The 16,863-nt window shown below is 31.3% G+C and overlaps 1 protein-coding gene across 10 annotated transcripts in view; it reads left to right on the forward strand.

Moving 5' to 3' along the window:
• Nucleotides 1-16,556, forward strand: part of LOC148621707 (acetylcholine receptor subunit alpha-type acr-16-like) — a 28,908-nt gene extending 12,352 nt beyond the window's left edge. For 5 of the 10 annotated variants that reach the window (XM_088576371.1, XM_088576366.1, XM_088576369.1 and 2 more), the window contains 7 exons: nucleotides 10,850-10,960; nucleotides 12,266-12,397; nucleotides 13,134-13,279; nucleotides 13,594-13,638; nucleotides 13,956-14,065; nucleotides 14,393-14,928; nucleotides 15,595-16,556. In XM_088576371.1, the coding sequence (XP_088432497.1) occupies nucleotides 12,331-12,397; nucleotides 13,134-13,279; nucleotides 13,594-13,638; nucleotides 13,956-14,065; nucleotides 14,393-14,928; nucleotides 15,595-16,166 (1,476 nt within the window). In that variant the 5' untranslated portion in view covers nucleotides 10,850-10,960; nucleotides 12,266-12,330 and the 3' untranslated portion in view covers nucleotides 16,167-16,556. Of the gene's footprint in view, nucleotides 1-3,872; nucleotides 4,562-10,849; nucleotides 10,961-12,265; nucleotides 12,398-13,133; nucleotides 13,280-13,593; nucleotides 13,639-13,955; nucleotides 14,066-14,392; nucleotides 14,929-15,594 lie in introns of those variants that run through there. The other 5 variants (XM_088576374.1, XM_088576373.1, XM_088576365.1 and 2 more) reach the window with 2 other exon arrangements.
• The last annotated feature ends 307 nt before the right edge of the window (nucleotides 16,557-16,863 follow it).

The raw sequence follows: 16,863 nt of genomic DNA on the forward strand, positions 1-16,863 counted from the left end.
CGTGCTGTGTAGCATGTTATTTTTAAGTGTGCACCACGGACATTGAGTTTTTTTTTCAAAAAGACAAAAATATAACAGTAATTCCTTATAATTTAATTTGAGTATCAAAATTTAAAAAGTAAATCAGCAGAAAAGGTTGATGACGTCACAGTCACATAACAAAATTTGATCTATGAGATGATGGAATAATGTTTTATCCAATCAGTAAGTTTGTTACATTTAAAATCAAATTATGATTCAATAAAAAATCCGCTAAATATTCTCTTTAAAAGACATATAATTTGCCTAATACATCAAATTTCTTTAAAAGTACATTGTAAATTATTCAAGCTCATGATGAAACACAATACATCGCATCATTTACTAACAAACTTGACTAAAATTATTTTAATCTAAATTATAATCGTAACGGTAAAACCAACCTGTATACGCGGTGTCGTTATACCAAACTCGCAACAACATAAAAACAACTAATGCACTATCAACATATAGCCACATACCAAATTTGAAATCAATTCATCAGTTTAAGAGTCGAGATGATATCGACAAAATTTGGATGGATAGAATAACCCAGGAAACCACGATTCTAGCGGAAATCAAAAGAATGTAATCCAGGGACAAAGACCAGACATGGAAAACAGATATACACAACGCAGAACATAAAGTAACTAAAATCATACATACAAAGTAACAAAAGTAAATGAAAAGTAAACTAAAACTGGGAGTATGGACTAGGTGCACTGGTAGGGACGGACAGAATGAAGGGCAAACATACAAACAAACAGTGATTCCAGTATACCACCCGATCATTGATAGGGGACATAAAAGTGGACTGCATTGTCAGACGTTACACATCAGGTATAAAGATCATGGATAATTATTTTATACTTGATACTTTAATTACATTAAATGATAAATATGTATCGTGATAAATAGTAATTCCGTGTTTAAAATACCTGTTAAAATAATGACTTAACTTAATTGACTATTATAATAGACGTATACGTTCAAGTAATATGTATTTAAAGATGACTCCTTTAATTAAATTCTGCCTTTACATACATATGACGAAAACAGAATCAGTATGATAAAGTTCCTATTTGTTTCTTTATAATACCTGAATTGATGTTCGGCTTCCTATTGTTTTAATTATTTATTTCTCGAAGTCAGCTATATCACAAATCTATCGTAAATGATGCATTAAACATTTCTTTTGCTTTGAAATGAGTGTTATTTTTTTTTCATATTGAGCTTACATAAAGCAGTAGTTTTTTGTTGAGAAAATGAGCATGTCGAAAGCCTCTTAGTGGTTTTAAACAAAAGCAGTATTAGTTGTCACAGTGTTGAACTCTTTTAGCATTGAAGTTGTAAACACAATATTCTGAGACAATTATACCTACCATGCAAAAGTAAGTAGAACAACGTTCACATTTTCGTTTACCTTAAAGCAGTAATGCAGTCGTATGTAATGAGTTTAGATTTAAGGCATAAATAAGAAACAATAATTGTTTTCACAAAGAACACTTATTAACGTAAAGAATAAAGATAAAATTCATATTAATTTGGCAGTAAGAGAAAACGTTAAATTAGACAACATCAAACAATTCTTAGAACGTTAATGGCCTTAGAATTTATAAATGACCAACAGGTTGATAAAGGTGACTTGTTCTAATTTTTCCCCTTTCTGTTGAAAGAGATTTTTGACAGATGCTAGATGAAAATGGGAAAATCTCGAAGAGTGCAATTAGGCAAATAATTTGCTGAATGAAAACCCCATTTTGGTGTCATAGTGTTCTCCAGCAGATTTAACTTTTAAATTTAGTATTGATTAAGGGAAAACGATGTCAAGGAAACTTGGTCTAAGTTGTGATCGATATTTTATGGACGAGGGAAGGTCTTGCTGATTACAAACGTTCGAAAAGGTCAAATACATCGGCTATAAAATTATATCATGTAAAATGTATATTTCATTATTTATAATTTTTATAAGCGTTGTAATTTACCACATTATAAAACCTACATACAAAAAAATAATAAATTTTAGAAGAACTATATTAGGCGATCTGTTGAGTATTGTCATGGACATTTGAGCCAACAACACTAGATATGATGGACATATCATATTTTTTTGTCTTCTATAAGTTCTTCGTGGATACGACTCCCCCCCCCCTTCTCTCTCTCTCTCTCTCTCTCTCTCTCTCTCTCTCTCTCTCAAATCATTTAAAAACGTTATATAGGTCAACATCTTACAAATTATTAATTTGATATGCGTATTTGAGTTTGGTTTGCATGTTACCATTACCAATCGTGTATGAATTATTGGTCGTGTTTTAGTTATCACTAAATTGAAACCTAACGTGATTTTTTTTCTCTCATGATAACAGGGTACAAAGAATTTTATGTTGAATAAATACTTTTCCTTGAATACGATTGACTTCTTTCGTTTTATCTTCATAGCACAATTCGAATACCATCCGACTAAAATTGGTACGATCTTTTCCAAATACAAGAAGGACAAAAAACCTTGAATGACTACCACAGGGGAATACTTAAAAAGTAAATCTAACAAATGCAAAAGTAGTAGCAAAAAATTAAACTTTTGTATCAGTAAAACTTAACAAAATGTTTTCACTTTTTCTTTCAAGTATATTGAAAAGAGGCTTTGATAACCTATATCTTTAACAAAGTTACCTTGTGTTGATAAACTTGAAACAAAATAAATTTTATTGTTTTCGCATCTGTTTGTAATCATTTGTACACGCATTGCGGCTTGACTGTTTCTCTTTTTGATAATATTGATTTTATACCGTACGGCTGTATATTGGCACTTGTTAGTAATTGTTCTTAATTAATTAATTAATTATATGAATTAAAGTGGATTTAATAAAAACAACGGTAAGATTAACAGCTATTATTTTCAAAACTAAAAAAACAGATAAAATTAATGACACTTTATCACCGATTGTGAGCACAAACATAGAAACCACCTCTTTCAAGAACCGTTGATAATTTTGCGGGGATTTTTCTAGAAAAGCAGAGAACGCTTATTCTGTCAGTTGATCAATTACTTTTGTTTCTTTGTACGTTTTATTTTGGTTCTTCCATGTCTTTGTTGTGTGTGCCTGTTTTCCCTGTCTAGTCTTTTTCCTAAGAACATATTCTTTTGTCTTCGGCTCGAATCTTGGTTCCCTTGATTAACCTATGCAGAATGATAATTTTAATTGCAATATGTTATTTCAGTCAATTTTCCAATCATAAATGAAAAAAAAAAAAAAAAAAAAAAAAAAAAAAAAAACAACCAAGTCTCTAATTTTAAAGTTACATTAAGTGAACTAAGTAACTTGTCTAATTTTACTTAATTAGAACTATATTTATCTTCTTGGCCATTCTACCGGTTTACAAACCGCATACCGCATTACAAAACGCATTGTTTCTTTTCTACTGTAGAAATGCAAAATGTGTTTGTTGTAGCTGTAACGCTCTGGTAGTTACTTTGTACAGACTTAATCGAAATCAACAACGGCTACAAAGTCATTTAACGACATAAAACAAAGTGCAGGATGATCTTATTCATTTGGCATGAACGAATTCAAAACATGATTTGGTAATCAATTAAATGTTGGGCTAATTATTCACTGGCACATTCCCGGCATTGAGCACTAAAAGACTTGATGAATAATGCGAAATACTCCAAATTGTCACTGAAATTGAAATGTCATTGAGATAACAGTATATTGTGATGATCGATGAAATCCTTGACTTATTTGGTTGAAATAAGATGAACAAACAACGATTCAATGCTCCTACTTGAAAAGTCAAATAAAGTACTCGAAAAATGAGGTGCGGATATAATTGACTTATAAATTATTACAGCATATATGCGCATGATATTCCATATCACAAGTCATGTTTTTCCGTAGTTCTATATTTTTATTTGTCTTTCATTTATAAAAAAGTGAATAACCTGACGTTATGGAGTAAATTGGAGTTAAATGAGAGAGATGTGAGGTACGGAGTGGTGCATTGAACATGGATAGAAATGAGTCACTAATCTGTAAATTACACACTGATCGGAAAAGTATATTCCTGCGTGATTAGGCACCAGATCATGTGTGCTAAATTGTCTGTAATTCCAGGAAAAATATCATAGTATCAGGTTTATATGTAATGACATTATTACATTGTATATTTCAATATTTGTAAATTAATCCTTGACCTCATGGAAACTTTGCGCTCTAGGGTGGTTAGTAATAGTTTTCCCATTTAAACGACCAGAAAAAAATATCCATGAAAGCGTGATTATTTATTTGTTAATATGGCCCATTAGGGTTTTCTGTGATCGCTATAAAATTTGAATTGTAACCAGTTAAAACATTTCTTCAGCTGTTGCCTGCGTAATGATGAGAGTAAATAATCAATTATACTACAAAATTGATTAATCTGTCTTAAACCGTTCGAGAGGTAGCGATCGTACATAGATGCACTGGTTTAGTTGGACTACTTCATTAAGTCATAGTAATTTAGCATGAAAATATTAATGGATTAAAAACTCTATTTATATGTAAGTATATATATATTTGTTCAAAAACTGTACTGTACTGAAGTTTCTGATCAACATCTAATATAAAGTTCTTTTTTTTTATTTTGGAATATTGTTTTCTGACTGTATTCATTCAAATTAATTACTTCATCGCATAGGCATATTTTAATTGAATTACAAAATTCATCTATTTTATTTATAAAAAGAGTTATAACATGGCTATTTTGGTATAATTGTGGTTTGAATTATGATAATGTATATACATAACATAATTCATATGACATTTTTCATAAATTGTAGTACACTTATGTGATCATGTTCATCACAAAAATGTAATTTCTTTTTCGACGCAAAACAAAACAAAAGTAATAATATTTCTCTATTAAGCATAGAGTAACATATAACAATTTGAGGAGGAAAATTAAAATCTTTATAAATTCAATTATCCTTTCATGCATATTTATATTAACTACTTAACATTGATTACTGCTAAGATTGTAAACAATATATTTCACGATTTGATTATGTCTTGAATACATTATTCAATTCACAGTAAAGTGAATACATTATTGATTTGCCTGTATCTGAAATGATTTAATCTTGTTATCTGGAATACATTTTGAATTTGACTATATTGTGAATACTTCGATCATTTGACTATATCTTGAATACATAATGCATTTACTTGTATCATGAATATAGTATTGATTTACCTCTATTTTGAATACGTTAATACATTTTTTACTTGCCTTAATTTTTACTACATCATTACCCGTATTTTTACTACATTACTTATTTGTCTGCATCTTGAATACCTTATTCAGGGTATATGATCATCCTTTGCTGTAGTTATATGACTGTATTTACTCAAATCTTTTTCCTTGTGACATGTCGACGTCTGTCGGATCTGAACATTACATTCAAATTGCTGATCAAAACGAGTGAAAAAAAAATGAGCTTAATAGAAACACAAAGATCTTCATAAAATATCACAGACAAAAAAAGTTTCATTGGAATTTAAAAAAATAGTTTCATTATTACTGAAGTGGAGAAGTTTTCCTTTTCTGTAAGTTTGAAGTCATTCACTATATACCATAATGCTTATTTGTCGTTCTATATGCATATTGCGCTAAATGTTGAACAAGTGGCAACAAAACTCTTTGATATTATGTTTACGAGAAGACAAAAGACAAATAACTGCTCATCACTGACTACTTTAAGATTTCAGTTCAAATGTGTTTTCTTTTGGAGTTGTAGACAAAATAGGGAAACAAAACAAAAACACAAAATAACAAAAACAAAAACAAAACAAAAACAAACAAAAACAAAAACAAAAACAAAAAATTAATCAACAAATCAAATGCACGTTTTAATGTATGTTGTATTGACTTCAAACTTTGCTTCGTACATCCTTTTTTCCAGGATGATATTTTCCTTTTGTCATATATTTGATTCTGTTTTGTCCCTTTTTCGTCAAAGGTAATGTAATTATCTGATGACAACATTTAAATGTTTCATTTTTTTAATCTTGGTAAATATTAGTTAACACGAGATAACAAAAGTTTTCTTACAGATGAATGTGTCATGAATTCGAGATATGATAAAGATAAACAGATCTAAAAGCATTACGAGTACTGTCATTGAATTCATGTGGAATATTTGCTTTCTTTTTTAATCTTTGGGTGTTTTAAACGTAGGTGAAAACCTTGTTATACTATGTATATCGTTGTTCATTGATTGTAGAATTATACAAACAAGAATAATTAGAAGATTTAGTTTATATATTTTTATAACGAAAAAAAAACAAACAAAAAAACAATAAAACTTCAGGGTTAAATGCTCAAACTAAGAATTCTATGTAATGATTTCCACTTCTTTTTTTTTTAAAAAGAAAAACCTATCTATTTTAATATTTTTTAAAATTTAATTGGGATTGCTATAAGAACGGACATACTGCTTCAGGAAAAATACTAAAATATACCCAAAAACGAGAAGCACAATTGTATAATTATGACAAATGATGGTCTTTGACACTCCATGGCGGTTAATCGAGTCATTTTCTTTCTTTACCATATGAGAGACAACCATTACTTACTCTATACTCCCTTCGATCTATTATATTCAAACACATTATTACCGAGTGTTTCTGATTCAATTCATTCATTCTTGTCTGTATGTACAGCTTCACTGCAAAGGAGACAACTGTGGAATATTCAAATTATCTGCTGTTATGCTTTTAATTGAATGATGCGTTTTTCGTTTCTTAAAAATGTTTTGATTTGTTGACTGTAATTAAGTTTACAATGTTATTTTTGTGGAAAATGGATTAATGAATTTTTAGAACGTTTTTTCTGATTTATAATATAAGGTTGATAAAACCTGAAAAACGACGAAGTTTAATATACTGATACTTTTCGAATATGTATCCCTTGTACAGTTTTACACCAACAAAGAATTACTTTCTTCACAACTTAACGGGCAAACTTTAAAGATGTGAAATATAAAGAGAACAACATTTTGTTTTTTTGAGGTTATATATACGAAACTGGTAAAGATTCTTATACTTGTTACTTCCTTTCAGAATAAAATCAAGCTTTCAACGGTAATTCTTAGGTCAAATTATAAATTTGTATTGATAACCGTTATGATGACTTCGTCCTCCATCATATAGGTTGTTCACTTTCATAATTCGTGTAAAAAATCGTTGAAAAAATTCAAATGAAAAACAAATCGCAATAAATTCATGGAGCAAAATTTTGATTACCTACATACATAACTACCGATTCTTTGATCTGTGTGTTTTATTTTGCTGTTGGATTGAGGTTTCGAATGAAAGGCGTATCGTTTGAGGCCAGAAAACTCAGATTGTGATTGTTGTTTGTAATGGGTTTGTAAACTGTTCTTTTGCGTTGCTTGGATGGCTGAACATCCAATTTTATCTAAAGGACAGGGCATCAAAGTTAGAGAAGTTAACGAGAGCAGTCTGTTGCGTATCTATTCAACAATAAAAGATAAAATAAGTTCCGTGTTTTTAACATCAACAATATATTATTTTGAGTTTTAAAGAACTTTTTAGTTAGTGACGGCTTTTGTCAGACCAACTGTTTCCTTAAAAATCAAATCATGGAACACGTTTGATCTCTATAATTGCTGAAGTAAATACGTAACTAGACATAACGTCAGTATAGAAGTCTAGTTTAAATGATTTCATTGTTCTTGGATTTTCAACTAAAGTTGGATGTAGACGTGCACAAAGTTTTTTCTTCTACTTCAATGTGTTCGTATAACAGAATTTATGGGAAAATCTTTTTGAGGTGAGACTTTTGATAACGTTTAACTCCAACTATCCATATTTATATTTTTAGAAGTTCGATTTGCTCATTAGTTTTTAAGTTTTTTTATATTCTTCTTCGATTTTTGTTGTATCTTTATGTCTCCGCTTAGTTGGACTGGTTTTTGAATATCATCTTAATAATGTTCCTATGATTTCATGTTTATTTAACATCATTCAATATCAAAGTTCGTAATTGGTTGCAGGAAATATTCTAAAAAATTGAATTGCGTATGTAAACAGACAGAAAATAATTAGTTGGATCATTGCATGATACTTTTGCGACTGTAGACTTACAAAAGTGCTGTAAAATCCAGAAAGCATGCAACTAACAATAAATAAACATCGACATACAATAATCATGGTTTGTTTTATTTGTTGACGAAACGTTTTCTATTGTTGTCGACACATTAGGGAGTTATCAACAAATATCTAAATTAAAGCAGTAGTACTCCTTATAGAGTTATGCCATTGATTGAGAGTGATTTGGTTACGATTTTGTCTACAAAAAGTGCATAAAGTATCATTGAGCTGTAACAAAACCTATCTGTTGCATAATAAGTAGTTTGATGTTATTATCAAGATGAAGTTTGTCTTAATTATACCATTAGTAGAACAATTAGGACTTTATTCAAACGGTTGTGTTGACTCTTTACTTCTGTTAACAAAGATCATTAACGCCTGTGTACATGTTTTAAAGGGAAATATCACATTAGCATTGATATACGCATATTTGATAATGGTAGAAGCGACAGGACTTGTTCATCTAAAATATAAACTACAAACAACAAAAACAAAAACAAAATGGCAAAGATTTACCTTAAGGCCTCTGTTTACTCTTTGAATTTACATGTGCTTTGTTTTAATTAACACGGTGCAAGTGATGTGACAAGATTGAAATTAATGAGATCAACTATTACGTAATAGAGAGATAGAGTACTGTAGTTTTATATAAGCTGCGTTTCAAGCCCTCTGTTTAGGACAACGTCATTAGGTTACGACAATAGAAGAATTTCTCATAAGTATCAAATTCCTTTTATAGAAAATACAGACACTATGGCATTCAACCTAAGCTGAATGTTGAGACATTTAGATTCAATGTAGAAAATGTCTACTTTAGAAAAAAATATGGTCAATATTGACTATCATAAAGGGTTACAGTGAGTAACATTGTTAACGTCAGGGAATAGAGATCGTGATCCCTTGGTGAAATGACCATTCCAAGATGATACAGGTGATTTAAGCATTCTTTCAGACACAGATAAAATACATTTCGGAATGATAGAAAGTTTAAATCTACTTAAGAACTACCTTGGGATATGTTGATACGACAACATAAAGATCTTGTCTCGTAGAACTATGGAAGTTTAATATCTAGATATCAAGATATTAAACTTCCAGTGTGGAACCCATATAAATTATAAGGTTGAAGAATTCTTTTGTAAATATGAATTTCATCAAAATGAATGGAGATAGATTCGTTCTGTGGTAACGTCCAAGTGCTGTAAAGTAAGTACAGTTATTACTATTAGACAGCACTTGATAACCCAATAAAGTATTGTTTGACTATCATAACTTGTAATATAAAAATGCCCAGGAAATACGCTATAAATTTTTATAGCAAATCAACTTGACCACTTTCTGTAAGGTGTGTTCACAGTGTGACGTTAATATTAAAGTGAATCCAGGAATCATAAGGCTATTAACTCATTATTTGCTCGAATAATGTCATTTTAAGACAAATATCGTTATTTACAGCTATTTGCTTGTCAAACTCTATTGATTTGAGAATCAAATTGACGAGCAAGTTTGTTTTCTTTAAAAAAAAGATATTTGGTTTCCCTTTGGAGACAGCTGTATAAACAAGATGAAAGTTGAATACAGAAAAGGCGTACATTACGTATAAAAAATCATGTTAATTTTAAAATCAATTGTAAATGTATAGTATGTAGATCATTATCTTTGTAACAATGGTTTTATATGGGAAAAAACAATCAAAAGATTTCTATTGAGACCAAAATCTAGAAACACTTGGTGTAAACGACATATTTGCATGGTGTACGTTGGCTGCTTAGTATCTATAATAATCTATGTCTTTGGGTCAAATTTCTAATAATATCTTAACGGTTGCATAATATTATTTATTAAACCACCATTCAAAGTAACGGTCTACTTCGACAAAACAACAACCGAGTCTGACCTTGGAAAGAGAACGTGGGGTGACTGATAAAGATTTTTAAAACTTGAATATTGCTTACATTTGTTTTTTAATGTACAGAAAACAGCAACAACAAAACAAAAGAACACAAAATGCTAATAATATTTTTCTTGCCTATTCACATCATTATCATCAATGCTTTAACCTTATCACGTGGTATCAAAACAAACCATCCAGCTCCCCTGTATACCGTTATCGGTAGCATGACAGTATTGGTTGTGTTTTAGTGGGCGAAAATTAATAACGAAGACAACATCAAAGATAAAGTACTATGTTATAGATATATATATATATATATACCGCTGTGAGAAATCTTCCAAAACATTGAACTTATTTATATATTTATATCTTATCACGAGAATCGTAATTGTTTTGATAACAAAGAATAACAGTTAATGAAAAGCGATACCAGAAATCTTCCGCGATAAACTGACTGTTAAAAAAGTTAAATTGACGTTTTGGTATCATTTTCTTCCAAATGTAACGGCTTATACTTGTCTTATGTATAAATAATAATTAAACAGATATTTCAATCGGTTCAACCAAATGTACGTTATTTTGGCACATGTTTTGACATGTTACAAAGCTCCCTGAAGTGTGAATAATGTAAAAAAAATATAACAAACAAAAAATTAACAAACTATTACACAAAGTATGAACAATTCACTATCTACAAAAATTGTTAACCGATTTCAGTAACTTGAGACATTTCTAATTTTAATTATTGCTAGAAAATTAAATTGCATTTCTTATTTTACAGAGATTATTACGGTTTAGCGCGCTGTAAAACCTAGTCTAGATTTAACCCACCATTTCGTTTGAAATGCCTGTTTCAAGTCAGGACCATTGCAGTACCAGCTGTTTCGCTGATGTAATATATATTTTGCCAGATTTATTTTGGACTTGACTTAATTATTGTTCGGATCGGTGTTCCGTAATTTTGTTGTTACCCTTACACTACGTACACTTGAACTCAATTTGGAATCACTGTCACATTAGAATTAATATCACAACAAGAACACACCTTTTTTCCGACGCAGTCGGTATAGTTTCGCTTTTTACCCTTTGACCTTAAAACCGCTCTTCTATGGAAACGCAAGTCACCTGATCGTACTTCTGAGTCGGCTATCTGTTTTTTTCAAGATTGTACTTGTTTTATTGATATTTGCACATAAAGTGGTTGATCTTGGTTACAAAAATAAAATGATTGTACAAGTACTGAAAATTTCATCCCATAATTAGTGCAATGAATAGTGAATACATTTACTGTAAAAAATCATCCCGACATACCTCATCGATTAAGTTAGATATCGGTTGCTGAACTAACACATATCGAACAGCGGTCGATTGATGTACTGTGGCTAACTAAACGCTGTTATAGATCAATCTCTTCGAAGAAAGAACGCTAATTGGATATAATTTATCGTTCAAAGTGATTGAACATAAAAAAGTCTTCAAAATAGGTTTGATTTGCTCAACTTAAAAGAATTTAATAATATCAACCAGGCGCGTAGCTGCCGTTAGGCAAAAAAGCTTTTGCCTGCACTTAATTTTGCAATTTTTTTTTTGAGATAAAATACATCCAGGAGAGGCATAAATGATGCTCTAAAACGCTATCTCCGCGGAGCTTCGGGGGGGGGGGGCTTCGCCCCCTGGACCCTCTATCTTAAGCGGCCCCCAGACCCCGTGCCGTAATTTTGCCTACACTTCAATTTGGCCTCAGCTACGCGCCTGTCAACTAAATTAGTATAATCTGCAGGAGTTTTGAATATTTTGCTTTATTAATTAGAATCATTCAGATATGATTTCAAACTATTGATAAATAAAACGAGTTTTGTATTCGATCAACAATGATATTATATGATTAAACCAATTTAGTTTGATTTTTAGTTTTTTGTAATATTCCACGTCGTTATTAATTTAAAACAAAATTGTACAGCAGTACTTATTTTGCAAAGGTAAAGAGTCAGTTTTTGGAGAAGTGTCTTAATCTTATCCGGGTAACAGAAACCATGCAGTTGCTATTATCAAACTCTTCAGTATTGCCTGCCGTGTTATGTTCACTGAACCGTGTAATTGGGATTGAAAGGTTACAGCACGTTTATGCCGAATATCTCTTATTTGTTTAAACTGATTATTCCGAATGTTTAATAAATTGTTTCTTCATCTGTTTCAGAAAGGATGAGTTTTAAGTGATGATTTGGAAAAAGTGAAACCTCTGTGTATCATGTTGATAGAAATATGAAATGTGGTGGAGTTAATGCATTGGCTGCTTTGCTTGTTCTCTGCCATTGCGCAATATATAGAGGTATGTTCGTTGAGAAACAGAACCATTACTTCTTTTGTAGTATAGATATCCTGATGCTGCACGCTTATATATGCAAATTCCCAGTTACGTTTTACGTTATTGTCATGTTTGTAAGAATTTTAAAAAATTGTATTATGCTTCCTTGGTGCAGCGGGTATAGAAACGACTTACCAGTGTTTTAAAGTAGCACTCCAGATAAGAAAAATGCAAAATGTGATTCAAGGTTGAAAAGCCTACTTATTATTATTTTTGATATTTTGTTTAAAATTTTATAGTAAACAGAAATTAACATGTGACTTTTCACATAACCCCTGTTCTTAGGAGATGATTATTATATAGAATGTACAGAAGAATTCAAAATCAAGGGAGATAACTCCCACTAAAGTACAATTGAAACTGTTGGATTTTCAATGTGGATTATCTCCTAAGAGCAGACAGATTGGAATGAAAAATTATACATTTCATCATATAGACCTATAATAACATTAAAGACAAGAATTAAAATGTGTAGCCTTTTTGGGTATATCACATATTACAGATTGTGCATGATACTTACGAAGACTACTACTTGAATATTCAATAGCAGTAAAAAGGCGAATAGCGCTATATTATATTGCAAAAAAACAATTGATAAACTTACAGGTACACTATTTGTTAGAATAATATCTACCTCGGTAAGAAATCAATATGATATTCCCTGAAAATTAAAAAAAAACAACCCTGATTTCTGTTTCAGTAACAAATGGACAGAATTTGACTGATGAGCAACGGTTGCTGTCGATTCTGATGAAGGACTACAGTAGTGAAACACGTCCAGTGTACAATGCTTCTCACATTGTTATAGTTCGACTAGGAATCTCACTTACACAACTTTTTGATGTGGTTCGTTTTGATTAATCGCTTTTTAAACCAAGATGAAAACTCAACAAAAGAAAAAAGTTTCATCTCAAGTCATTTCCAAAATCTGTACTTTATACCATTACCACGTTTGACTAATTTTGTTTCTGGTGTTAAATGGGTTAATGCGTTTTTGTTTAGAATTTTGTCCTTTCTTGTTTTTTTTTCTATTTTCTATTATCTGTCTTTATGAGGTCAATAATAATCATTTCTACTATTAAAGTGGTTGCTTTATAAAAATTACAGTAGACATTTTTGGGGTAAACAATGGATTTTGAATTTTCAAGGTTTTTTTGCAGGATGAAAAGAACCAAGTATTAGATCTCAACATATGGTTGGATCAGGTAATTATTCTATTTTTAGACAAAATATTTAAAATTCAAAACAAGAAAAGACGGCATGCATTGAATCATAGGTTCTTCAGCATTCACTTGAAAAACTATTTTACAAAGTTGAACTTATTTATAATTTCAAACTATCAAAATATGTATGCAAACTTATAAAAGATAAAAATATGTACACAATAATGACTATTCTCCTTGCCTTGAGAACACCGATCACCTGTCTGCAGACGACTACCGCTGAAAAAAAAAAGTAAAACGGAATGTCGGAATGTATAGCATCTAAGAAGAATACAATTATGATATTGTTCTCTTAAAAGGAATGGATAGATGAAAAACTGTCATGGGACCCTGAAGATTACAATGGATTAGAAACGCTCAGAATTCGGTGTACGAAACTTTGGACACCTGATATCATTCTGTATAACAGGTAATACAAACTTAACAAATAGGCCGGACGAATTAACTGCTATTGTTACCGGAACACAAATCGTTGCATGCCCTCTGACGCAAAAATTAACTTGCATAATATTACGTGTATACACGTACTGTGTATATATCCAATGTACTGAAAACTGTGGATGGAGTTATTTGGACTACATGTACATGTTATAGCAGGTAACAAAAACAATAAATTGCTAAAAGAAAACAATGATCTGTGTAGTGATAACAAAACAAGACCCAGTTAACCGCGGTTGAGTGTCCTCATTTTATCTGTAATAATTTTTTTCATGAATTATGTTTTCTCAAATTTCAGTGCCAACGATTACACTAATAAATACATGGAATCGTTAACAATGGTCGAATATAACGGGAATGTTTTCTGGCCACCAATCGTCAAATTCAGAAGTACCTGCCAAATTGACATTACTTATTTTCCCTTTGATGATCAAATCTGTAAATTAAAAATGGGTTCGTGGTTATACGACGGATTTCAGGTGGACGTTACCAACAGAACACTTGATGTTGACTTGACAAACTACGTTGAAAATGGTGAATGGGAACTTGTTGCTACAAAAGCAATAAGAAACGTTGTGGTATACCCATGTTGTCCGACTCCGTTCCCTGATGTGACATTTTATCTACATATACGTAGACGAACATTGTACTATATGTACAATGTCATAATTCCGTCAGCCATGTTAGCGTCCTTGACCTTGTTAGGATTTTGGCTCCGTCCTGATAGTGGAGAAAAGGTGACTTTAGGATTGACAGTGCTGTTGTCTTTGTCAGTTTTTATGCTCCTTATTGCTGAAAATACTCCTGCAACATCGTTTTTTGTTCCATTGCTTGGTAAGTATTTAAAAACATGTGAGATACTTTGCTATAGAGCATTTCATGATCAGATCATTCAGTTACTTAATAAAATACTTATTTAACACAACCATAAGTTTTAGAGGAGATACAGGTTCGATAACTATTATACATATACCTCTAAAAGTTAATACATTTGAAGATTCGTTGAAAAAGCGCAAACTCAATACTGTAAATGAGTTAATATAACTTAAGGATTTACCAATAACTGAAGGACTGAATTGCATTGAACCTCATGCTAATAGGAGTTACACTTTCAAAATCGGGTATCCTGAGTTAAAATACAGGCAATAGATCTTCGGCTAATAGTACTTTAATTGAAAAGGTTTTAGCGTTTATGAAAAATGTACATTGGAACTAAGAAGCTAAGCCACGATAATAAGCCAAGGATGCAGAATTTATCAAATGGGGAGTGAACGCCCGTATGAGCATGGTATAACACCCAAATTCAGTCGATCAAAGCGGTTGTTTCCTGAAAATATCAAACACATGAAAATAAAGCCGCTTTGAGGTTATTGCAAACCATTTCACCAGTGCAATCAAAAGTTTTACCTAATTTACACCTTTCCTAAATGAACTTAAATGATAACAGTCTCTAGTCTTTTTACCAACTTTGTATCTTATAGTATTCTATTATCTTTCCAGGAATTTATCTCATCACCGCTATGTCGTTTACTTCATTATCAATTATATTTTCCGTCCTCGTGTCTAATATTTACATGAAAGGATTACATGATCCAGTGCCTCTCCCGAAATACTTGAAAACTATAGTGACATTTCTATCAAAAATGATGTGCATGAAGTTGTATCACATCCCATACCAACATCGACCTGCAAGAACCCGTTTAGTGGAAACCATTTACACGGGAGGCGGGAGTTTCCGGAAGTTACCGATGACCAACGGAACTTCCCGAGTCTGTGATAGTTTACTCTTCGTCAAAAATGAAAACGAGGTTAATTCAAATCAACAGAATGCATTTAACTTATCACAAGAGAATACTCAGAAGTTTCAAGAGGCTGTATTACAAACTTTACAAAATCTCATCGATCGAGAGGATGAGAAAGACCGAGAACAGAACTTTAGAAATCAATGGCAGGAAGCGGGAACAATTATAGATAGGTTCATGTTTTGGATATTTCTGGTTGGAACCATGTCTGGAACCCTGTATTTACTCATATTCCTACCAATGAGAAAGAATGTTAATTTGACTCTTTGAAATATGCGGCACTTCAACAAGTGTATAAGGATGAGTCCTGAATCGATGCCTTTGTGTGCGTTTTATGCGATATTAAATGAAGCTTGTGTTAAAATTTTATGCCGGTGCCGAAGTATTCTTGCTTATTTTTTGTCTTCCCGAAAAGACAAATTATTATGGACAATTGACTCAATTGGTGCATATGATATTTTTGTATAGAGGATTTATTTTCGAACGTAAATATCAAATTGAGACCTGAAAAAATATTAACGAGAAGTGTTGTTTTTTTTTTTTTTTGGTTCCTTAAGAGATAGAGGAGTGTATTCAGTTCTACGAATGAGATATATAAGTTTAAAAAAAATCTAATTCTAGACTCCTTCAGTAATAAGCAACTTAAAACTTTCATCTTTTGCTGTGTGTAATTTTTTATCGGAAAAAATGACAAAAGTTTTCAAGTCCTTATCTCTTTGCTTATCACCAAAAAGTTTCAAATATCAAGTGTATGACCTCGGAATTGTAAAAAAGAGAAATGGTCAGAAGTATACCATTGAATGCCAAACACCCATCTGAGAGCGCTAGCCAATAAAATACTTCTGGTAAAACTCAAGCAAATAATAACAAAACAAAATATACGTAAAAGAAACAACAAATAAAATGCCTCGCCGGGGCGGGGGACACACACACGCGTGCGTGTATACCTGCAAGCCAATAAGCTACT

This window comes from Perna viridis, chromosome 3 (assembly GCF_037379345.1).
Source record: "Perna viridis isolate PV_CMFRI_1.1 ecotype Kerala chromosome 3, ASM3737934v1, whole genome shotgun sequence".
In the NCBI taxonomy this organism is placed as follows: Eukaryota; Metazoa; Mollusca; class Bivalvia; order Mytilida; family Mytilidae; genus Perna; species Perna viridis.